The sequence below is a fragment of the Botryllus schlosseri genome, chromosome 4 (genome assembly GCF_051294905.1).
Source record: "Botryllus schlosseri isolate E-star chromosome 4, Bs_hap1, whole genome shotgun sequence".
NCBI lineage: Eukaryota > Metazoa > Chordata > Ascidiacea > Stolidobranchia > Styelidae > Botryllus > Botryllus schlosseri.
Window position 1 is genome coordinate 21,246,065 of NC_137239.1, and position 26,314 is coordinate 21,272,378.

The 26,314-nt window shown below is 41.8% G+C and overlaps 1 protein-coding gene across 2 annotated transcripts; it reads right to left on the reverse strand.

Annotated features, from left to right (window-relative positions):
• Nucleotides 1-1,523: 1,523 nt before the first annotated feature.
• Nucleotides 1,524-24,794, reverse strand: LOC145437409 (uncharacterized). 2 transcript variants are annotated; one of them, XM_080314621.1, is made up of 18 exons: nt 23,983-24,792; nt 21,927-22,049; nt 21,105-21,245; nt 13,249-13,371; nt 12,025-12,260; nt 10,723-11,955; nt 9,288-9,387; nt 9,083-9,223; nt 7,995-8,153; nt 7,849-7,934; nt 7,583-7,785; nt 6,809-7,013; nt 6,643-6,752; nt 5,817-5,943; nt 5,025-5,260; nt 4,794-4,959; nt 4,027-4,176; nt 1,524-2,604 (listed from the first exon to the last, which is right to left on the reverse strand). In XM_080314621.1, exons 1-18 carry the CDS (start codon nt 24,044-24,046, stop codon nt 2,140-2,142), a joined length of 4,068 nt encoding a protein of 1,355 aa, XP_080170747.1. In that variant the 5' UTR covers nt 24,047-24,792; the 3' UTR covers nt 1,524-2,139. The 2 variants fall into 2 exon arrangements, with proteins under 2 accessions (XP_080170747.1, XP_080170746.1); XM_080314620.1 differs by having other exon boundaries at nt 10,723-12,260; nt 23,983-24,794.
• Between the last annotated feature and the right edge of the window lie 1,520 nt (nt 24,795-26,314).

Sequence of the window (26,314 nt, forward strand, 5' to 3'; positions counted from 1 at the left end):
ATAAACGAGGTTAATATATGATTTTATCTAACAAGTGGGTCCATACCCGACCGGAAAACCCTGAATTACCCACCGGTTCGAAACCACTGCATTAGAATATATCTATAGAAGAATATAAATTTGCATCACTACAATCATTTTGGTACAGCGGACCAAATGTTCATTTTTCCCGCCAATCTGTGGGCCACACATCAGATTCATTAGCCAAGATGAGGGTGTCTGTCTATTCTTTTATCAGAGATAACCAAATTTCATGAAGTTTAATGCGTGTTGGAGGCCGGCATATCGTAATGTCGCTCCAAGACAAGCTACATATTTTTGAATTATAGTGATGGTTATGTCAAATAGATATTGCGTGATGATCATCCTACCAAAGCGCAGAAAATTATTTCCAAGTTCAGCAAATCGATAAAAATATTAATGTAACTAATACAATCTCAAAATCTACGATTTTAAAACTCCCTTGGTAGTTTACGGAGTGGAAGTTACGATAAGCTAAATGCAAGTTGTAACGCGACAATGGTCGAATATCATTCGTTTTTATGATATTTAGATTTTATTTTATTTGAATATTCATTATTGACAATATTTTCCTTCATATGCGCGTAGCGCTACTCTGTTGTCTTCAAATAGATGTCGACCGGGGTGGGTGGGTGATAAATCGCAATTTGAGATATTAACATAGGCAGTGAGCGATTTTCTGAGGTATGCAATCAATTTGACAAATCGAAAGTAGGATCATCGCCATGATTCTGGCAAAACTGCCAAAGTATGGAAAAAGTATGAAAGTATGGAAAGAACATTCCATACCATACTTGGGAAGTTTCCATACCATACCATACCTGCACTCTTCCATATTCCATACCGAAATTTCGTTCCGTACCATACCATACTTTCATACCATACCATGCCCTGGCTACAAGTAGTGGAGCCGTAATAGCGATCATATGAAAACCATAGACAATCTCACGCAACGGGAATATGACATTCTGTGGCCTGCTTTCACAAGGACCGCCTGCGATACAGCGAGACACTTGTGACATTCATAATTGTATTTCCAGCACATCATACGGAAATTAATTTTTCAGTCAACCTTCATCAAGCAATCAAGCTCATCAAGTTATAATTCTACAAGCGCATATGTATACTGTATATGATTGAGATAAACATAAAATGAGTAGGCCTATACCTCGCCCGAAATCGGTGTCGTCAGGATATACTGCGATAAGCGTTACAGATGTGTCCTGCCCATGCATACGTAAGACCGAATGACTCGATATTTTGAAAAGACTGCTGTCGCCTCGTAAGGAGGCTGTGATGAAAAATGCAACCACACTGCAAATCACGCTATTCCAATTGACAGTTTTAAGAATTCAGCCTGCTAAGGCCAGCTCGCATCAAATATTTTCCGTTGCGGAAACGCCATGCAATATAAGTGGTAACAGAATATGAACGCCAATTTGAACTATCATTACCAATACTTACGTGTGTCCATAACCAACCTATCCTACAAAAGTCTTGACAATATTCACATTACTCAGTATTGTTGATTGCTCAGCAGTAAGAAATTAGGCAGCCGATACACAACTTGGAACATAAAGAAGCACAGTCACGACAACGGAAGACTTGGAATAAAAATTACAGAACATCAAGGAATCGAGATTTCACATGCAAACACCATATTCGCGCAAGCTACAGTTAAATGTCCAGCAGCTGAAAACCGCCCGCGAAATTATGTTGCAACTTGAAGAGAGATTGTAAGTAAGCAATCAGTCCGATGCATTTAAGAAATATGATGATATCAGTAACATATGATATATCTATCTATATGAAATACAGAAATGAGTAACATAAACACAGAAAATTAACGATCCCGTAATAAGTTCTCACGAATCACGAGAAAATTTGAAAGAGAATAATATCGCTGGAGCAAACCCACTTCTCTGCAATTGTAGTTGCGTTCAGGGAATTCTGTCACACACAAACATCGACGTGCCCAGCTTATATATTGCCCACTCATCTCTGGTTGATGAACACCATTCGAACTTGCATTCATTGGACACGCACATATGCCCGTATTAACTGGACTACCAGCTTTGTCATGATATTAATCCGACATGCGAATCATTTGCGGCTACTTCATATCGTAACAACTTTACTGATCTCAGAATTAGCAACGCTGACGGTCCCGTAAGACGAGACGGAATGCTGTCGGCGTTTACCGGTTGCGACTCTGGTGTCCGCGGTAGAGACGGGTTGCGTATTCGACGTCCACAGCCTTTGCTGTGAGATAGGAGAGTCGTGCGGGCTTACCGAGTTGTCTACTAGTATTTTAGCCCTCGAGTTATTCGAGTTCGAAGACGAATTCGAACTTGTGGTGGCCACCGATAATTTGTCGTGTCCTGCGCCGTTAACTGTTTGGGCGACGGCTGGAGAAATGCTGGTGCGGGGGCTCATGGTGGTGGGTTTCGTTGCTTGTCTCTGCGATGAGGTTGAGGAATAAATGTGTGACCTGTCGTCGAGTTTTCCGCTTCGGATGAGCTGCATCCATCTTCTTCTTACGGAAGGCGGACGCGCGCAGAATACGATGAAAATCCAGAATCCCTGAAAAGAAAATGCGTAGCCATAACAGTCATGAATGCGGTAAAAGCAACGACGGCCAAAGTACTAAGCGTTGGAACTAAAGATGAACTGACGCTGTAAATTTCTACTCAATGCCAACCGCATAAAATAGCGTGTCCCTGTGTGTTAAAAGACGCGCAACACGCTCGGATAAGAGGACGCTCTTTATTCATTCCTTGAAGCTTGAATCAGAACAGGCAAGGGCCATCAATTCTGCCATTGGCAAACAACTGATGATTGGTTCTGTTTATGCGAAAATTGCCGAGATGACAGATTCCGTGTCGTTGGTAGGGCTGGGCAAAATCGCGTATACCTGAGTGATTCAATTCTGAATCACGGATTATGCTTCGAGTCGAGTCGAGTATTCGAGTACCACTCATTATGAGGCCATAAGAGAATGCAATATGACAAGGTTCTAACATGTACCTGTTATGCCACCACCAAGAATATAACGCTTGTTATCCATCACATTAACGATACTTTGGTATTTTTCACCATACCGATTTCATTGCACTATGTGACAATGCCGCGGAATGATTAAGACTTCGTAAATGTGGTATTTCTAGTAACGGTCTTAGCTTTTTACTGTGTTTTGTAAGCTGCGATACGGCCGATCAAGGTTTCAAGGCTACCACAGTGGAAAATAGTATAGTAATTTCAATTCCCGTTGACAAATTAACACTCAGTGGCGAAAAGCGTATAATTTCTGTACTCGAGAAAATCATGTTTTAACGTATCATCCAAAATTAGTACACGAGCAATCAGTTATTCGAAAATTGAGGCCGGTGACCTCATATTTGGTGAAACGATTGTGTTCTTTCCAATTCTCACTAGTTGCTGACGATTACCCCAAAGAGTGCCAGCCGGAAATAAACGGGTTTTTTCCAATATAAATTTATAATTAAATTGTATATTGAAGTTTTGTACCTCCTTGAGTCTCTTCAATTACAAGTAAGGATTTCAAATACTTGCCAGAACTAATCCAACTGTGAAGTATAAAATGAAAGGTCTACAAAGTACTCGAGTAAGTGTCAAACCGTAGATTCGGTCAACGGGTCCCATACTTTTATCAGGTGATCAGAGGTGAGTACTCTCGCAATGGCATGATGTAGCTTCGCGAATAACTCAAAATGGCTAACGAGACTGTACACAGGTACGATCACCGAAGATATAGTCACTTGTCACGATACGTGGCCCATTTCACGCAGTTCCTGTGACAAGTGCCACCAAAATGGAGTATAATAAAGCAAAGCATCGATCTATATTCCGATCACTTATACAAAGCCTGATCAACGGCTCAGACAGTTGTGCTGAATTCAAGACAAAATTTAGTCTTTTCCGAAAATAATAAACTGTTATATACAAAATAGAGAGTAATGAAATCACGCTGTGCAGTGTACGCACCTGGAAAGCATTCAGAATGACGAAAACATACGACAGTATTCTTCGAAACACGCCGTCTTCGACGGGCTCGACATTGATGAAATACCCGATAATCCACGTCGGGCCGGCGAGAAGCAGCAACGCCAAAGCGTTAATCACGTGCTGACTTGCCTGCAAAACCAATCCGCATTGTGTACACATCCTCACATTACGCGGTATTGTAACAAGTTATATTGTTCGTTTTGTCAGTAAGCCATATAGCTAACTAGCGCCTCTGGTGGCGATATTGTTATCGTGGCGTGACTGTCTTTTCTGATTCGACTTCGTTGCTTAATGCTTATCGAGAGTGATTTGTGCAATTCATTTCGATATCCGGGTTTGGAATCCGTTAAGGATAAAGATAATTGGATGCAGTGTGATTTTAATCAAACATAGTCCATTGAATTGTGTTGTTTTCGATTCAGTAACAGATTTACTCTAGGAATTTGACTGCTGTTAGCGTATATAGCAGCATGGAAATAGAAGTGAACTTGAGTTGACCGTTAAACTGCTTTCCTACATTGTAAACCTGTGGTTCACATTGACGACGCCTCAGCGGTATAACCTGAATAGGTAAGTAACGTGATTACAAGTCAGGTTGGGGTCCAGCGGAGTTGTCAAGCTTCTCGAATAGCACATGGGGGATTATTTAATCAACACACGTTGAGTATAATGTCGTTTGAGTAGATAAAGACCAAACTGAACATTAGGCCTACAGTTGTAAGCATTCCGCATCCGCATTTACATACCTTTATATGTTTACCGCTTCTGCGACCAATCCGCCCGACAAGACCGCGACCGCGTTTGCAAGTAACGTTACGAAGAACAATGGTAAACAGTACGAGGTTCGCCATGAGTATGATACACGACGGTATGATAAAAGCGTAAAGCATGCCCGCCTTCCCAAGCCAGCACCTGCGGATACGGAAACGGGTTGTACATTTATGAATCTGAAGTGCAGGTTGCTACGTTGTACTTACACCGTGTTACCGGCTTCGAATGTGGGATAGATATTCAAGCCTGGCGCAGCTAGGTGGATTATGAGCGGAATTAAAGCCAACGCAAATGGAATAAGCCAAGCGATCAGGCCGGCTTTTAACAGGTACTTGTTGAATGAAACCCGCATCACTCTGACGAACATGATGTACATGTCGATCACCTCCACAGACATCCACGCCATAACGGCGAGGGTGAAGAAATGCATGAAAAATCCCGACTGAAAACAGAATATTTCGTAATGTTACTGTCACTCATATGTGGCACTGGTGTATTTGAAGCAGTGATATTAAATCCGACTCTAGTGGAAGATGAATATTGCTTTCAGTGGTAACCAGATCCACTCCATCATATAAAGGTCGATAACGGATACATTTTTGAGACAACGTAAAGCAGAGGTGGTCATTAACGAAGTACTTCTACTTTTCCGGAGTACTAAAGTAGGTCTCACCTACTCGCGTCCTCGAGGCGAAATCTACTTATCGAAACTACTTTCTACTTCCACTTGCAGTTTTGACATGTCTTGAAAGTTGCTACTTCCATAGTTGTAATTGAGTATAAATTTACCGCGTTAGTTCTACTTCTACTTGAGTAGCAGAGCTAACCGCTCCGACCACCGCAGACGATAAGTTAGAATTCCAAATCATGTACTGGTCTGACCAAACCCTTCATTGTAAAGAATAATGGGGCGAGTTTAGAGCATCATACACGTACGCATATGCATATATGCGCCTATACTCAACCCTCTGATACCGCGGTGGACTTGGGGTACTCACCGCGATGCATTGACTTTGGTTGGCTGGTAACTTGGCGGCGATTCCCAGAACGTATGTTATGTATACGCAGCAAAGCGCCACGCAGAAATGAAGCAAGATTCGCTTCGATCTTGATTTTCTAAGCGTTCTAAATGATAGCGAAAATCAGTGAAAATGTCTAGTCTGTCTTTATTACCAGGTATAGCCTGGTACTAAATTATTTTTCACGTGCCTGTACGGATATGTTAGAGTTATATTCATAAATAATACTTCTAAATTTAACGGATTCTGTCAAAATTAAGATTGCAATTTCCGCAAAATTCCTTCAATACATCTAATTCTAAAATAACAAATTTGGATCAATAATAAAGATCACTGTCAGATAGAACGTGTTCATATGTTAACTGAGCCACAGTCCTCAACCCAATGTATAGTTGATCATAATACTTAATTCACCAACGCGTATAACAGGCACACCGCACAATGTATATTGTTCTTGCGCTAGCAATAAATGGATAACACCTGGCGTCAAAACTGTATGTCAATTCAATATAGTGACCCACGGACGAGGATACATTTTCAAATCGCGAGGAGCGCTTATAATAAAACAAAATGCGAAGGATATTTAAGGTGAGAGGAGAAGACCGTAATAATGCTGTCAGTATTTCCATATCAGGATATTCCCGAGCATTCGCGTATCTTTGAAGTGCGGATCAACAAATTTATGAAATTGTGTAGCTACCCGGGTATCGAACGTGCTACTTTCATCACTTTGAAGTTTGAACACAATATTCAGATTTACGTTACGTAGAGAAATAGCTCAACATACATTGAATCTAATGGTTACCTGAATATTGAATATGTGATAATTGTCAGTATCAATCCGGTAATCGACAAACCGGCGCCAACATACGATAAGTACTCCAATACTTCGTCTTCGACAGCTTTCTCCACGGTCTTAACGCACACAAAGTCAAAATACGAGGGCAGTCAAAAACTTTATGATCGCCTACCATAATAACGGCGAAGCTTGTCAAATGGTTGCACTGGCAGGTGACGGTCGCATTCTCGAAGCCTTGCAAGACGCAGCCCGACTCCGACCAGTCGGAAGTGTTGTAATTCCACCAAACGCATTTCGGACTTCCGGTGAATGAAATCACCTCTTTGGTGCCATTTTCGAGCTGGTTTTCAACCACATCGCTGATTAGTAGGTTTAGTCTGAAATGAATGGTAACTAATTAATACTTTGTTGTCGTAGTGTGAATTCGCTATACACTGCCATATGATATGCACACTCTGATAACTGATCGTCACGGTTTGACATGATGGAAGGCTTCAAAATTGTCATACCGACAACTCCGCTAAGCGTCTACAATGGCTATATGTGCTGGCGTTGATTTTGAAGCAATAAGATAAGTACTGCAGTGACATGATAATAACAATAGCGATTGCGTGATATCAATCACACCTCAAGGTCTCAATATAATTCTCAACTGTATAATACTATAGGTCGTATATCATTTACCGCAGCAGAGTGGGAATCTAGCCTATATTTTGTAGGCTGTCGCTGTCGTTTTATTATTCATTGTGCTTTGAGAACATTGGTCAATATTGGTTATGTTACATCAGTCCGATGTCCTTTATTAGTCATCTGACGACTAGTATAGCCCGGCCCACTTTTCTTCTACGCGTGTGTAGGACACCACTCACGCAGATCACATCTAGTCGCTATATATTTTATAGGTAAGTCTCATGAAATGTGCTAAATACTATTATGTGACGCATACTTGATTGTGGCTTGCTCTGTCGAATTCACGACGCTCCGGCCACCCACAGACGCCCCAACAACCGGCGTATTGATGATCGAAGACGCCTTACTGAAGGCGCGTAAATCTTGATCGCCACCGGCGGGGACGAAACCAACATTAGCAGTTGCGAAAAATCGACTGTCCGTGTACTGCGTGAAAGCCAGGCGTTGCGTTGATGCTGCCTGTATCAAGAAAGGTATCCTTGAGTATAAGCAATGATTCGTTGAAATATATGCAATGCTCACGTTACGAGATAACACTTGATCCGAGCCTAGTACAAAAGCTCTCGGTAAAACCACCGAGCCCGCAGACGGATTGAATACAGCTGTTTCTAAATGAAAATAATGCGTTCGCAGGCCATCATTTTATGTGAATTCAGGATTAAATGTACCCGTGTTGCTAAAGTCAACGTCTTGCGCTTCTAATACTAAATTTTCCTCGGTTTTGGTGTATTTACCACCTGCCGGTAACTCCATACTCTCCAACGCGCTTGATAGGAATCTGGTGATTTTCGCGCTTTGCTCGGAATTGACGACCACCTTGCCACCCTCTGAAAATTTACGCGTGAATAGAATTTCGAAAAGTGAAACAGAACGGGGCATACCGCCACGTTTGATGATTAGAATATGAGCTATTCGGAAATAGGTACAGACAAAAAATTTCGACCGCTAAAACCGAGTACATGACAGATTCCAGTCGGAATCGAGTATATTCGAGAGCTACTGTTATACATATTATTAATGAATATGAACGTTATAATTTTTAGATTTCAATCAATAATTATGTGTACAATGACAGTTCGACTTACCAGAATGAATATTGTCATATTTTATAACCCTAATTCTGACGTTTGTGCTTGATCACAATGTCGCTACACAAAATAGGCGATACTTTGACCACAAAAAGCCTCATACATGTTATCGATACTATACTATAGGCAATATAGGCTTCAGTGCTTCAGTGTAAAGAAGAAAATCTCGAACCGATAATTCATGTTCATAAAATGGTATTCATCATGAGGGGCGTATCCTATGTTTTGGTATTCCAAAAGTCAGACTCCCGCGGTTCAACTCGGCTCATTACAATAAATATTCGGCACGGATTTGAGTAGGCTAAGCCGCTAAGGGATTCGCTATGCCCAGAACTATATGATAGCAACACAAGGCCACAATTTCTTCGGATTACAGAAATCGAGCTATTTGTAGGCATGGATACATCGTAGCTTCGAGGTTTCAACCCATCCAAAGCCACTAAGGTATGTTTGTTCATATGTTCACCGAATCCACTAATTTCCCTTACAAAATATCATGAGACATACCATATCTATCATGATTATACAAACCGCTGTCAATTAAAGATATGTGCTACATGCCATGGCGGTAATGGTTGAGTTAATTCAGGAGCGCCCAAGTCAAACGTGTATTTATCAATAACGATAACTGTCTGAGTTAGATCAATCGCGGGTTCTCTATTACTTACCGACTGATGCGTCGGAAAACGCGTTAAATATTCCAGCAGCAGAATCCGCGAAACTCACTCCGGTATTCCCACCCAAGAGCATATCCTGGAAAGCGTCAACAGCCGAATTCGCGTCACCGATGTCCAATCTTTCCGTAGGATCTGAGTGCGAAAAGTATTGCAATATAGATGTCTCCCAGAGAGGGATAAGCTGTATCGTTCCAACCTGCGTTCAACGTTGCAAGCAATGTGTTGATGCCGTTTAGGTAGGCTGTCGAATTTCCGTCGTAACTTGGTAGCGGAACTGGGGGTCTCGCAGTAGTTACCTGCAATATATAAATAATGTACTCGGCGAAAATAAATTTGCACATCAGCAATCACGAAGTCACACGCAGTAAACTCGCCATGAAATTATACACTGCTGCTGATGCGCATTAGGGATATTCAAAAATGACTTTTTCTCTCAAATTGTACTGGCTACTTGATAAAACTGTTAGGTTACCCAATTTAAGCCTACGCACCAAATTTGGTTCAATTCCAGCCAGTAGCCGCATTGCTACAGGAGAAGAAAGTTCCTATTTATTATATAAAAATAAATAAATAAAATTTTCAAAATTTTCTGTTCAGCCCATGAAAGTGTTAGGTTCTCTATAGAAACGATGTTCACCAAATTTGGCTCAATTCCAACCAGTGGAAGCGGAGTTATTGCCGTCGAAAAATTTGGATTGGAATAAAATAGTATTTACGGTGGGCACACCTATAATAAATAATTAAAGAATTGGTCACTTTAAATACTATTTTATTGATAATCCAAATTTTTCGACAGCAATAACTCCGCTTCCACTTGTTGGATTGAAAAATATTTGGTGGTACCGGAGCTTCGCGCCCCCCTTCAGATGCTTTCACGCCGCCCAAGGGGGGCACGCCCCCCAGTTTGAGAACCACTGGTTTAGCCTATAATGTAATTCACAAAGTTTTCTGTTGCTACTGAAGTATGGGAAACAGTTTAGCATGGCTGAATTATCTACTTATAACGCGGAACGCATAGAACACTGATGTAAATAGGCTAATTATTACAGGTGGCGACTGTGCACTAAGGCCTTAAGGCCTTAAGGCCCCTCGTCGTCATACTGGTCCGTACCGGATTTTCACTGGTGTGACGAATAAATGATTGATTGATTGATTATTTAATGTTGTGATTGTCAGGTTTCCATAACAATGCAATTGAAATTGTAATTGAGCAAAATTTTTATCAAAATACAATTACAATTACACAAAATAGAAGTGCTTTAATTACAATTACAATTACAATTATATGAAACAATGTAATTAATTACATTCAGCTCAATTACAAATTACAATTGATCCAGCTCTGGTCTGCAGTAGCAGTCATAGTACCATATAGGTTCGATATTAGCTTGAGACTATGGACAGATTTGGTCGAAATAGTCTGCGTTGCTACTATCAAGCAGGAGTAGATGAAATGCCAAGAATTTCTACTTAATTACAAGTAGAAGTAACAATTTCAAAAACATGATGAAACTAGTTCTGAAAATTACTGAAGTAAGTGGTTTGAAAAGAATGCTTGCAAAGCCTACCTGAGTACTTCAAAAAAGTAAAACTACTTCGTTATTGACAACCTCAGGCTAGAGACCACTTACTTGATTAAAAATTCCTGTAGAGCTCGGCACAAAATCATTTATATCCGTGGCTGTACTCGAACCAGTGGACGAACGCGATAGCTGTGCGTTAGTGGTGGCTTGTGCAGATGACTGCGAGTCCGTCGAAGACGAAGTGCCGGTTGTAGTCTCGGCTGATGTCAATCGTTCACTTGCTGTCGAAGTGTCCGCTGTGCCAGTAGTTTTATATGTGCTTCTTTCCGTGCGCGATACAGTCGTGGCGATTGTGGTTGTGATTTCAGCTACAGTGGTGGTAGTTGCAGGTGACGGCTGTGTAGTCATACTTAACGTAGACTGCGTAGCTGTGTTGTCATTTACAGAGTCATTCGACTGTGTACTATTGACTGGAACCGACGTATGAGCCGTAGTATGTACTGACGTAGTTACACCGATGCTAGTGGGCGTTTTAGATGTGGTTGTTGTTGTTGTGATAGTTGTAGTTGTGGTGTCGGCATCCGGGGGCTGGGTAGTATCGGTATTCTGTGTTGTAGCCTTATCGTTCGTGCTTGTATCAGTAGAAGCTGTGGAAATTTCCTCGATGTGTTGATTGGTGGTGTCGGACAAGGCTGTAGCAACAGTAGTCACACTCGCTGACACGGCTTCTGCCGGTATGTAATCGGTACCGTTGAACGTTGTAACTAACCGCTCTGTTGAAACAGGGATTTCGGTTTTTTGGTCCCTGGTAGAGGTAGTACTCTCTGTTGAACCATTGGTGGTTGTCTGTGTGGAGTTGTTTTTCGCGTTCCGAGACGTTATGTGTAGTTCACTAGTGACATGTTCAATTGGATTACTTGTGACTACGCTAGTTACTACGTCAGAAACATTTGTACTGTCCGTGAGTTCTGGCATCGTCGCCTGGGTGGTAAGATCTACATATCCTGCGGAATTCGCGGTAAACTGCTGTGTGCTAGTTGTCTCTGGCACAGTCTCTGTAGTAGGTACCGTTGGAGCTGCATCTGACTTGCTATTTGTGGACCCCGTATCCATACTGTGCGCATTCGAGGGCTCTGTAGCCGGTAAAGGGGTCGTTGTGGTAGTATGACTTGATGCTGTGGCTGGTGCCATATGTGTTGATGTATAAATGGTCTCAGGTGTTGTAATGGGACTGTCGGGTTGTTTCGACGGCGCCGCTGTTGTGCTGCTAGCAGCGGATGAAGTAGATCGAGTCTGTTTTGTAGTATAAATAAGTTCGGAGCTTGTCCCAGAAGAAGAAACCTCCGGGTAAAGTTGATCTTGCGTTGTGCTATCCACGTCGTTCATTGTGGTTTGTCCTTTTGAAGTAACCACATAATGTGGGGTAGTGTCGATGCGTCCTGCATCGGACGGACTAAATGTCGAGGCGTCTTTAGTTGATGTCAAGGATTGAGTGGTTGATTCGATAACAGGTGCTGGCGTGGGGGAGTTATCTGAAACTGTCGGCGTATCGCTGCTTGGTGCTTCCACCGTTTTAGCCTCCGCGTTTGTTGTCGGCGTCACGAAGCTGGATGTGACTGCGGTGGTCTGCGTTGTTGTCGTGAGTTCTGAAAGCCCAAGTCTTTCGTTAGGAGAAGCTTCCAACGGTGTTGATACACTTGGTGGTTGCGGGGCAGAAATCAAAGTCATGAGAGCATTCGTCAACATTCGTATTTTGGGTATTTCAAGAGTTTTATAAAGTTCGCTCGATACTAAGTTAATCAGAGAGGCAGTGATCAAAATAGGAACGCCTCGGTTGGCAGTACTGCCTCAAACGTTTCCAGGCATGAGTGATGTTAACCACTGGGAATAAAGGAGAGTGTAACGTTTCTGAGAACCATCCGAACTTATATTTTTGCAAAACTTTCATCCGCACAAACCAACCGAAAATTATTACACAAAATAAACTGAAGAGATTTAAAGTTTTTTATTCACATGTCAAACAAGTAAGCTACCGGCGTATCAATGACTCGGCTGCTTCTGAATATTTCAGGCCAGTCAGGCTCAACTTCTTGTTCCAAGGTCATCCAGCGACTCATAAAGAAGACAACTCCTTTTCTCGTTTTCAGCCAAATAAGTATTTGGTACTGGAACTTCTAGTTCTTGGATGACCAGGTGTTTTTACCCGCTTTCGGACCAGAAATGTGATTACGCAATAAGAATAGCTGGCAAATATTAATTTAACTCTAGCTAGTACGAGACAAAATTATTGCAAAAGGTACGGTTAGCGGCGCGACACCCTACCAGTTGGTAACAAATATGTCGCAACGGCAAAACGCGTACAGCCATTGTACTGTACTATTAAGTTTCATTGAATTATTACACGTCAGAAAAAGCGAAAAAGATGCATAATTTGTCATTAACAACGCAATTTTTTTATCCGCACAAATGCGTACCAATGGGTACCATCACTCAGCTAGAAAACCACTGTTGTCGTCTTTAATTATATTGTATACAGATCTAATAATCCGTACCGTATTCCATCGGAGATAAACCCGATACCATTCACATCTTAGCGGCACTGCTGGATGCAAAATATCTTAAATCCGAGCATACCTGAACAGTTTCGTCCGTCGCCGATGTATCCACTTTTACAAAAACATACATATCCGTTTATGACGTCGAAACAGTCTGCGTTTTCGGAACAAACGTGTGTCTGTTCTTTACATTCGTCAATATCTGTTAAAACTCGTAATGATTACCATTCGTACAGAGCAGGCTGAAGTGACTCGTCTCGAGAAGGGATTTTAGGTGACTCGACTCGACTTAAGTCAATTTTTGTGATAACTCGACTGGACTTAAAGTCAATTTTTGTAATAACTCGACTTGTACTCGAGTCATTGAGCGAGACTCGGCGAAGTCATATGACTCGAGACTGGGACAGCCAAGACAGGCATTTCATTGCAATTTATTTGTAAAATAATTGTAAAGTTACCTCATTATTCGTATATCGTCTATTTTGCCTGGTATTCAAAGAACATGGCCATAGAGTGAAGAGTGAACAGAGTGAAGAAATCGGTATCTCATACATTCGATAACTCTCAGGCAGAGTTGGAAAATAGGGGTTTGAACATGACCTGAAATAGTAACTGAACAGTATATAAAGTGACTTGGGCTCGGGTTCGAGTCTCACCACTATGACGGGGACGCGGCCCTCTGCTACCCGACTCAGACTCGGACTTAACGCTGTGGTGAATTGAAAATGACTGATCTTGACTCGATTCAGAAGCAGAAAAGTGAGATTGACTTGTGACTTGGAACCTCGTGATTTGGTTAAAACCCTGGTACAGAGAGAACGATTGTTTATCGCCGACGAGGCGACAAGATAGCATAATGGTGGAGCGTTGGGCTTCCTGGTAGGTAAAGAGATGGAAGTCGGGCCGGGCTTTTCGGGTTCGGGCCGGGTTCGGGCCGGGCTCGGGCCGGGTTCGGGCCCAAAGTTATAAAAATTATCGGGATTGAATCGGGCCGAATAGTCACTACGAAAAGCATTGACTTCATATACAAATTTTATTTGCAATTTTGTTCGAAAGTGGCACAATTACATATAAGATACACCAATACCGTATCACGTATAAGTATGGCAATATCTGTGAATAAATTTTATACGAAGTACGAACCCAGATAAACTTCATTATAAGACGGCCCGAAGACTATGATTGAATAATGAAACAATGTCAGCTAAATATAGTAAACAAGTGTCCCAAATACGCCAGACATTGATCATTGTTCAGGCCACATTGTGACGAAAACATGACTTACGGATGGATGGATTACCATGCTGGAGCCTGGATTACTACCAATTTAGTTTTAATTTCGATGAGGCATGCAGAACTGAACAGCTAGAAGCATGTGATGAGACGACGGCTTCCGTTGTGGCACAGCAGAATTGATCGATAGATGTGTTACGGCGGTGTTAATATTTATTAAAGAAAGCTTTTAGATGCGCCATAGTGATTTTGTCGTCCATGGTGAATTGCTTTAGGTCTATACGGAAACTAACTTATATTGTATTAGGCTATGTGACAGCGGTAGTATTGTTATATAGCAGTGTTGGGATCAAGTCACTACCTTCGAGTCACGAGTCATTTCGAGTCATTGCGCATTTAGACTCGAGTCAAGTCAAGTCAATCGATTTTCAAAGCTGACTCGAGTCAAGTCAAGTCACTCGTTGGAGGTGACTCGAGTCAAGTCGAGTCAAGTCAAGTCAAGTCACGAGTCAAGTCACAATTCAAGTCAAGTTGCCATTTCCAAGTATGAGGCATGATTGCATCATTGCATTTTGCTAGCTGTCTGAAATACATATTGAGTGATCCCTGATTCTGAACCGCTAAACGAATATAGAGTTGAATATACACGCAAGAAGGCGCTGTATCGCTCACATATACGTAGAACTGGTAAACTACGTTGATATAGTCACCAGCCAAAATAGAGAATAGAGAATTGATTGAGAACGAATTGATAAGATGCAATACATTACCCATTTACAAATTGAGAGACGAACCCGACTGTATCCAGTAACTGTTGAGGCCATAGGCGCTGAACTCAGGTATGCTAGGTATGCCGCGCATACCTAGGAATTTTTTTGGGTATGCGGCATACCCAGAATTCGGTTTGGTCTGTTACTGTCTGGCAGGTGAATTGATCGATTTAGAAATAAGCGTTTCGTAGTGCTGCTGAACACGTAAGTAAACCGGCAGCAATACGTTCAGGCGCTTAACAAAACTCCGTCCTTCAGTTACAATTCAGTTGTCCGTATTTTATCAGTGTTGCGCGCGGCCACGGCCAATTAGCCGGAAGCGCGTTTCCAATTTGCGAGAATCGTTTGTGCGCAATGTAACGCAACGCGATCTCGACGCTGAGATGATTGCGAAATTAGGTCATCTATTACCGGGCGCAATCGTCGCAGGCCTGATTTATCGCGTTTCCGTAAGGTCTAGTTCCGCTGGCTTGATGAATCGCATCTGCAATAGGCCTCACTGGCCTGCGCACGATAACATCGTTGGCCTACACAATTGCGTCTGCGTGGTTCGAAGTATATCATTGCCGGCCTAACTATCGCGTCTCCGGCCTAGCATGCTTTGGCTTCTATCTTTCGGTTGTGATTAAAGATTGATATCACGAAACTTACTGACATCGAATGTCCGCAAAAATGTATGACTTGTGCGTACATGCGTACTTGATTTCCGCTAATACTTAAACATAACCAATAACCATCAGAAGATGCGAGTCAAGGCTTGAGTTTTGAGAAAGGTTTGAACCACCTGAAATCGATGCGGATTCCATTATAGAACACACTCCATAACAACTCGGCTATGCGCCTGAATATTTGATCAAACGCGAGTGGTCAGAAGACGCAACGCGAGGCAACAAGACCGAGAACTCGATACTAAAGATGTCAATTTCTATATGCGCGAAATGTTGCGATTGTCATCTCCTGCTGTGAAGGAACATGATATCTTATGCGCCGGCCGGAACTATCGCTTCTTCTGTGATTGTGATGTCAGACTGGCTCAGACATTGAGCAATGAACATGGACGGAATTGATTGAAATACATACTGACCGTGAACAGACAGCGGCGTAATTGATTTTGACTAACGCTAAACGTCTTGCAGGCTCTTGATATTGAAACTTTCAACTCCTATGAAATCAAAGTCACTAATGAATAGAGTCCAGAACAGACTTTCTATTTGGGAAAATAATTCCTGCAACCTTATTAGCCGTCGCCGAAGATGCGTATTCGTTTGTTCTCGAGGCGGAGTGATTGAAATCTCCCGATTGTCGGCGCGTGTGTTGGCGAATATGTTGCGGAGATTGCGAGCTGGCTAATTGAGTACACAGTCGCACGCGTTGGTAATCTTATGGTAGCGTGATGTGTCGAGTATATTACACAAGGATGCTGATCCGATCGCTGTATTATCGGCATTGGTGCATGTTCTTAACCATAATAAACTGATGCTACCTTGGTAAATTTGAAATGGATTCAATCAATTCAGCAAACGGCCAGCTGGCTACGCGGCCTGCTTAATCATATCGTAATTTTGTCACCATATACAAGTGCCAGGTGATATTGAACGCTTGCGAGTCGGCTAATTTGCCAATTCTGGCGCACTATGACGTCATCCCTTTGTGACGTCATCGATCTCGCATACCTAGGGAAAATTAGAGTTCAGCGCCTATGGTTGAGGCTATTGAAATAATCAATTCTTCGTATAACGTGTGAATGCAACGCCCTTTGTATGGATGACAGTTGACTTGTATTTTGAACACACTATTTTTTCTCATCTTGGCTAATTTCATTCCTTCATTTCTTTAATTTAGTTTAATATTGAACCATTTAATACAGTTCACATTTTGCAAAAAGGATGGTGGAACCAAGTTAACAGTGGAGCTGTTTTCAGCGTATTCTCATTCAGATATATTAAGTTCTCTTGCCATATGCAAGATTGCTATCGAAAGAAAACAAAGTGAGAGCATTGAAAGCGTTGGAAAGCTCGAAATTTGAATCGTATATCAGCTTATTTGCTCGCAACAGTTGAAAATTGCTATTTGAACTTGGTTTCGGGCCGAAACGGGCTCAAAACTCGACCGTCGGGTTCGGGCCGGGTTCGGGCTGAACTTGTCGGGTTCGGGCCGGGTTCGGGTCCGGCTCACCCGGCCCGCTTCCATCTCTGTAACCTAGGTCGTGGGTTCAATCTCTGGCCGGGTCCGACCAAATACCTGATCCGTAAAACAGGTATCCGTTTAACAAATTCGTTTACTATCAAGCCTGTTCATTAACATACCGTGATGTCACATTACGCATTACAAGGTCTGTGTTTCAAATTGTTACGTGATGTGTTTCCAAATCCATAATTCGTAAAACAAGTGAATCAGTGCTCATCATTTCTATGAATATATCACCATCCATAAAGGATGTCCAAAAAAAGATGAAAGTTGATATTCTAAGATGGTTAATAACTGCAACCTTGGCTAAACAACGAGGCCATTTCGGCAAGCTGCACAGTGCACACGTCTTGGAAACCAGCTACCAAGACAACAAGCTAGATATTATCCTCAGGACCGTAACTCCCGCACCCCAAACCCCCCAATTGGGTGGCGAGCTCGACGGGCGCCCAAAATTATTTCGTGAATGAACATAAATTATAGGGTATTTTTTTGAAAATTTATGCAATGTCATTCAAATTTTTCCCGCGCTCCGCGCGATTTAGAGATCAATGGTTTTTAGAATTGGGCATTTCCGCGTTAGCCATTACCGCGCCACGGCGCACCAAGATAAATGAACTTAAGGCCAACACGGGATTCCGAGAAGGCACTGCAATTGCAACTGCTGATCAAATTAACTAAGTAAAGGGAAGAAAGCTCGACAGCGAGAAAACCTTGGCCAAAAAGGTCTGCCCTTATGTTGACCGAAAATCACGGAGTCCAATTGTCCAAAGGCAATATTTGCCAGTGAAGAAATACTAATTGGGAATCAGGTGCGTCTTTTTAGTTTGGTACGCTTTGGCGAATTCAATATCTTGTTACATAGCAGACGGGAGGTCACGAAATACCAACATGTAACGAAGAAATTATACCAACGGGCTCTCCCGAATATTTCCAAGACAGTACCTCACTCAGCTCTAGCGGTAAAACTGAGTAGGCCACTACCTGGGCTGAGAGAGGTAAAAAATTTAGCAATATATAAGCAATTACCAATATTATTGACCGATTGAATCATTAATCATGAAACAATTCCGCGCTTTGCGTAATTAGGGCATAAACGTTGCCAATTGGTGTATACAAGACATCTCGTGCATCGTGCATCTCGATGGGGCTGATCTGGGGTCGAAGCCCCCTGGAGCTTGGTTTAGAACTCTATGGGGGCTCAAGACCAACGTTTGGGGGGATGACGACCGGTTGTTTCGGCCATTCCAAATACATTTTAAAGTATTGATAGAAAAACGTGGATAGGGGTTTCAATAGACTTTAAAATGTATCATGCATAACCTTGTTTCAAAATATGACGGCAAATAAATATTATTTTGGGTAATTGACCGTCACTTTGTCATTCCCCAATATCAACACATCCACTGAGCACCAATTCGTGTAATTCACTGCTTCCAATTTAGAAATAAACTCATTACGCTGTATAGTGTATCTTCCAAAATTTCTGACTCGACCCGCCAACATATTTCTTTTTCTCATTTGGCACGCGGAGAAAAATAATAGCCCATCCCCCTGGTCTATATGCAAGTTTTTCGTATTCTACGGAATATAAAATAATGTCCTTCTCTGCACTCCGATGATGTGCATTCGAAATCTTGCAGCAAGGTAATAAGATTGAGCACTCCGAAAAGCTATAATCACGCAATGAAGAATATCAGTAGATGGCGTAAACTAGCGTGAAACATGCTAGCCCCTCGATTATGTTGATGGCTTGATGCCTTACTTCAGCGTTCTCTAATCGACATACAGCAGGGCAGGTGGCACACCTTCAGAGTCTCGAAGAGTTTTACATCTCGTACATACATATTCCACTAATATAGAGAATTTCTTGTTTTGATTCTGTCATAAAACCCGCGCGAATAGTCACAAAGAAAAACAAATGAACGCACGCAAAAATGGCCGGGTGACTGCATCTTAAAACAGAGATATGCCTGCATGAATTGCATCATGTCAGTAGTGAATTTGTTATTACTCTACCTGCTGTCACTACAATAACTCAGTGCTCTTCAACCGGGGTTGTCGTACACCCTAGGGCCTAGGGTGTACTAGAATTTTCAAAGGGTGTGCCACTCGGATGGGGTGTACAGGGGTGTACCAGATCCGAATTACAATGAGCCGATGGCTAGCTATCACAAAGGCAGGTTTATGGATCAGTACAGCTTGACGCACAGGTTAATGAGCAATATGGTACGATGTTATCTCAAGTGTAATACTGTACACCGCTTGATTGTGATGTCATAAGCAAATATTTCTCCTATTCATTTACCCTTCGGCAATATACCAATGGCAATACCAATGTTGAAATCGAAACACTTTTGTTTTAAAATGCCGATTTTATGTCCAATATTTCGACATACATTTGCAATTTAGTATTTTGGTATTAGTGATGCAAATTAGCGACAATAGACTGTGTATAGCGGCATACGATCTGAAGTTACTGACATCTCTTGCGACCCATGTGCTACTATCGACTGTGTGTGGTGTGGCGCATGCCTGATACGCAGTAGGCTGATGCGATTGCTGTCATCGCTGATCTGAATTACCGATTCTGCAGTAGTAGCTTTACCTACTCTCTCCCCAATACTGTTACATTTAGGTTGATTATCGTTCGTAATGCCATGCTGTTTTTGGGCTGACACGAAATAAATTCCAATTTGCGTGGCGGGCGGCCTATCTGGCTGCGAATAGACTCTGTGATTAAATACTATTTTATTCATATCCAAATTTATTGACGGCAATAACTCGGCTTCTACTGGTTGGAATTGAACCAAATTTGAAGAACATCGTTTTTATAGACAACTTAATACTTTCATGGGGTGAAGAGAAAAATTTCAAATTTTTCGTTATTTATTTTTACATAATAAATAGAAACTTTCTTCTCCCGTAGCAATGCGGCTACTGGTTGGAATTGAACCAAATTTGGTGTGTAGGCTTAAGTTAGGTAACCTAACAATTTTATCAAGTAGCCAGTACGATTTGAGAAAAAAAGTCATTTTTGAAGACCCCTAATGAACAGGGGTGTACGAGTTTTGAGCAAACGTTAAAAGGGTGTACCACAGTGGTTCCCAACGTGGGCGATTTGGCGATCTAGGGGGGCGAAAATGACGAAGGGGGCGATAGGGGGGCGAAAATGGACAAAGGGGGCGACGGGGGGCGAAAGTAGCGAAGGGGGCGATAGGGGGGCGATGACGCGTCAAAACGGCTGACCTTTTTTTTTTTTTTTTTTTTTTTTAGTCATCCACCTAGCTATTCGGAGAGAAAAAACGTTATTTTCAGTTCTGAGCGGAGAAAGATGACCTTTTTTTTTTTTTTTTTTTAGTCAACCCGCCGGTGATTACAGTTTGTATGCCGAATTTTCGGTGCACAAAATTTGGGGGGCGATGATCGGTGTTGACCTTGAAAAGGGGGCGATGGGTCGAAAAAGGTTGGGAACCACTGGTGTACCACGTCGAAAAAGGTTGAAGAGCACTGCAATAACTCATTGACACAAATCGACTAGTAGATTTGAAATCGATTCATATATAACACAGATCATATATGTCAAACCGATGGCAATGAGGCCTGGTGCGTGAGAAACTATTACGAATACATCAGCGACCATTTAATGGCGAAATCCCTGAAGCCAACAACAACGGTGCAGCAGACGACTACGTTTGTATACATTGGTATTATTGCAACATGAGATTTTCGATAGGCTACTTACCGGTACAATTAGTTCCAGGCGAAGAAGGGTTTTCATCTCTTGACGTAGACGGGCACTCACAGCGATACGACCCGTTTAGATTCGTGCATGTTGCGTGTTTCGCGCACTTATTCAGAGTGGAGCTTTCGCACTCGTTAACATCTAAACACATCGCCGTGTTAGGACATGTTTCAAGTGATACTCGGTTTCAGGTGAGTCGTTACGTCAGAGGACGTACGAGTATGGTCAAGTGTTTTTGCAGCTTCGATTGAAAATGAATGCCATTAATCTACATCTACTATATGCAATATTATGTAAATGTGCATTGATAATGGAGTACACACATAACATAGAAAGTATATAGTTCTACAAACTAATACAGTTACTAAAACGCGCCTCATGCTAATATATATGCACTTGGCAAATCGCAACAAATGTTAGAAATCGGTCGAATCAAATGCATGACATTCGTGCCTTTTCAAATCAATCGTATTCTTTTTCACAGTATTTTATGTTTCAATCAATGGGTTCCGGAAATATCAATGTAAACCGAGATGTAGTAAAATTATTAAATAGTGGGCTAGATGCAGCGATATATCGGATATGGAACACTGAATATTAAAATTATCCAGTGGATTCGCACAGTCCCACACGCACCAAAGAAGCATCCATTGCCGGTTTGTGTCAGTCATATCTGGACACTGAATGCAAATGTAAATCTAGATAAGCGACCCCACACAAGCTAATCGATGCTCGCAAACTCGAAGCACCAATTGACACGCAATGATCACAGATCATCCACGGTAGGCGATCATATACTACAATGCTAATTGCTATACTCACCGTCAATGCGCGCGGTAATATTGTTGAGGGTACGAAAGAAGGATATCGCCTCGTTTAAAAATTTCTCGATTTCGTCGCCTGTCGCATTCGAATCGGACACCTGCACTAGCAGCGTGGCTGTTGCTGAAATTGAGAGCGAACAAAATATGAGCGGAGCGCCTTCGACCTGTCTCACAGTCGAATCGTGTTTTTTTTTTGATTAGGACAATCACAATGTCACGCATTTGCGATGACTACTCTTTAATCGAAATGGTGAATGACTACAGCTCGAATTATTCATCTAATCTCATATCTAGGGATGGTGTAAACTCGTGGAAGGATCAAGTTTACGGTCGGGAGGTGGGGGGGGGGGGGGCATTCGCTAAACACAGATAGCGGTACATCCATTATGTCTTCCACAATTGAGTGGAGCCTAGTGGGATTCCTACAATAACACTATGAAATGGCTTCAAAACCACTGTCCAGTGTCCATGCCGACTGGTCGACAAAAGCATACAATTCCGACACACATCAATGTTGAAGCTGACACATATATCGACAACACCGGTAAACTGGAAATAACGCGGTTGTTGTTGCATGTGGGTTTAATTGTGCGTAACTACTATGATCTTATATTCTTATGTACTAGACCAGTTAGAACTTGACTATCTGCTAAATTAGATTAGTCGGGTGACTAATCGTGGTTTTCGAAGCGAGACAGATCGATTAAACGTCCTAAGTTACTACTCTAACGGCTGAGATAACGAAGTTTGATTAGCAGTAAAGTCGATCATCGCGTTCATCAGGATTTATCAACACAGGATTAAGGAAACCGGTTCATTGCAGCGCATAAAGTTACTGTTAATCTCATGATTTAACAGACCGGAACAAACTATAGATAACTAGTAGTCAAAGTTATCTATAAAAACTGCGTACACTCACTGCGTACCATTCCTACGCACAAATATTTCCGATAATGACCGTGCCAATTGTCTGCAGGTAATAGCTTCACTAAACAATCAACGAATTATGTACCCGCCATTGCAGAGTGATATCAATATTCTACAGTCCGTTTCGTAGCTGTACCGTACGAATTGGACACGACTTTCATTTTGCGGTGATGATCATATTTCGACCTATAGACTGGCACTTGGCAGTATCGCTATCGCGTTTTCGCATTATGATGCAACAGATAACGCCGCTTGATTGAAAACTCGGGACACCTCGGCTAACCATCGCGCGTGACCTTTTCCAACTTTATCCGTCGCGAATTTAGGGCTGGGCAAATTCGAGTACCTGAGTGATTCGATTCTGAATCACTCATTATGCTTCGAGTCGAGTCGAGTATCCGAGTATCACTCATTATGACTTAATAACAGTGCGCAAGATGTCAAAGTTGAAATATGCACCTTTTATGCGTCCACAAAGAATATAAAGCCAGTTCTCCATCACATTAAATATACTTGGGTATTTTTTCGACCATACCGATTTCATTTCACTTTGTGACAATGTTGTGGGTTGATTATGACTTTGAAATAAGTTTTTCCAGTAACCTTCGTGGCTTTATACTATCTGTTTCGTATGCAGCGATACGCCCAATTGTGGTTTCAAGGCTCCGGCAGTGGAGAATAGTATCGTAAGTAAAATTCACGTTGATAAATCGGCTCTCAGTGGCGAGGAGCGTCTAATTTCATTACTCGAAAAAATCGACTTTTACTACTCGACTCGAATCATTAGAATTAAAGCTCGATACAGATTCGAGTACTCGAATCATTTTGCCCAGCCCTCGTCGCGATGACCAGTATTTAATCACGCGATTAGCATTTTTCCGGATAAGTTAACTTTATTATCTCCGCCTAAAATGCGTCCCGATCAGCAGTTTTTATTCACATTATTAGCATTCTCCCGGATCAACTGACTTTACTATCTCCGCCCTAAATACCACGAATAAATAAATAATATGAGGAGAGTCGACACGCATTCGGAGGTGGCTGCCATCAAATCTCGGCTATCGGTACCTTACGGCCGTCCAGCCGCCCGTTAAGAACCACTACTCGAATCTAACGTCTATACTTACCCTCTGTCTTAGACGCGTACGAACAGATGCAGACAACAATGAAAGTGAAACGGGAAAAATTCATCGGTGTTCAGATCCAACGACTTTCCTTTCTTGTGTTTGGTGTATAGAACGGTCTTCTGATTCCAATGAAAATTATTTTGCTGAGCGTACTACACCACAATTAAAAGGCTTAGTTTCATCAAGTACAATCCATTTGTAGAGCAGAATTTCCAAAACCTATTTCACACCTGTTAGATCAATTGATGACATTGCGTATTAGTAAATCCAGAAAGCACAACATCGTCCTACGCATTATATCGCCCGCATGAAACCGCAATCACTTCAATGTACCGTATATACGATAGATTAGTAACAAAAAAAGCACATGACTATTGGGATAATACTGGTGCGGTGTTAGTACAGAACAATACGAATATCCGGATCTCAGCGCAACACGAACGCCAGAGAGAGCGTCATGCATGTGCCACTATCAAAACTCTCGAGCATATCGCTTTAAGGGGAAGGTGTACGCCAGGGTTAGGTGTCGCCTGTGTTAAATGCCAAACTCAACTAACTCAAGGAGACAGCATATGTTGCGGTGACATTTTATTACGCGTTTTGCCATGTGATAGAGGTAACGAGATGTTAACATGTCACGCTATGCTGTCATCGTACTGTGTGCCTTCAATGCCATGGATCCCGAGGGGGATGTCAGGGTATAATCAAAATACTGTAATTATATTTAAATTCAGTCCCTGTGCGGAATATTATGCCGCTATGTCTAAATACATGATTAATCGACAGCAAATCAATGACACGATTATAGACTGACTATGACTATATATCGTGTGGCACACATCAGTACAGTAAGACAGGGGGTGTAACATGCGGTCAGCTGGCAAAATACGGCCCACAAAGAAGTGCCAGTTTGAATGACGTGCGGCTCTCGAAATGTGTTTCTAATTTAGATAGCGTGGCCTGCGATGAGACAAGAAATCGAACAAAATACATTAAAATATTCCTACGTTGCCTTTGCCCATAAATATTCTTGACAACAACAATATGAATAGGTTATCCTGCGCCATGGAGGGATTTGCAAAATCGGCCCCCTATCAAGGTGATTGAAGATAAAATTGAAATGATTCAAAATAGCGGCAGGGTATTCGCCATGGTCCATCTCATTTGGTACGTATACTGGTTCACTGATTTTATCAATAATTTAGCCAGATTTGCCCCCTTGGCAATAATTCGATTCAATTCCATTAGTAAGTCTTACGATTTCAGAGTGCTGGTCTTTCCAAGCGCATAGTGAGCAACATGAGCGTAACCAACAAGCACATAAAAATGAAACGCACGAGGAATCCCATGTACTGAATTTCGAATGTTTCATGGCTCCTTTGGGCACTACAGATGAAAATATGACTGAAAATATTCCAATATGGCTCCTTTGACAAAAAGATTTCCAACCCCTGTCTTAAAAAGACCAAAGAATAGCTTTGATCAGTACTACATGAACATGAAGCATATTTACGGCTTGAGGTCATCATCATCGTCACAATATTCTTTCTGGTCAAGTGATACATAGCCTGCGTGTTATAGCTGCTGAACAGACAACGATTTCGAGGGTTGCAATTACTCACTATCGCATATGTCGGCTATTTATGTTGCAACTCGCCCGAAGGTTCATACTACATGGTTTTCTGAAAGTCTTCAGACAATTAGGACATAATTTTATTGAAAAAGTGTTTAAATCATGATGGGAAGTACGCAAACAAAGTGTTTTAACAGCATCTTGTTTTAAATGCAACCCTAGTTCCATTGGTTCAAAACGATGGCGGATTTATCGACATCGTGCAACTGAAGTCGCGAGTGAAATTATTGTATTGACTATGATATACGGATGAGAATTTCGAGGTGTGTTCGTCAAAATATTTGCCTCGTGACGGAGCCACCTATCTATAGTAAATTTTATTGGTACGTCACCTGCTACCAATCCGATATAATAGCCTACTGTGAGCTGAATTTCGCTTTCCTAAGATTTACTTTCATATGATACCTGACATCACTCTCCATGCCCTTGCCAATGCCCATTTATTGCTTTCAATAAATTACACAAGTAATTGCGTCGGTAGTTTTACACAATCGCTAACCTAAATAATCTTGGCGTAAAATCAACGAGGTTCAACTTCCCTCTTGGGGAATGATAGACCAGTCCAGCTCACCCTCTTATATATATGACACGAATGATCCTCTCTACACTCTACATGAGGCTATTTTCTGACACTTGCTGTTCGCAAAATTCTACTTAATCGCAATCAAATCAGGGTATTCCAAATGTATTTCCACTTTA

Coding starts and splice junctions, on each gene's coding strand:
- LOC145437409 (XM_080314620.1), bottom strand. CDS start 24,046: ATGAATTTTTCCCGTTTCACTTTCATTGTTGTCTGCATCTGTTCGTAC. Junction 4,960..5,024: donor TTCGAAGCCGGTAACACGGT/GTAAGTACAACG, acceptor CCGTATCCGCAG/GTGCTGGCTTGGGAAGGCGG. Junction 2,605..4,026: donor TCATTCTGAATGCTTTCCAG/GTGCGTACACTG, acceptor TTTTCTTTTCAG/GGATTCTGGATTTTCATCGT.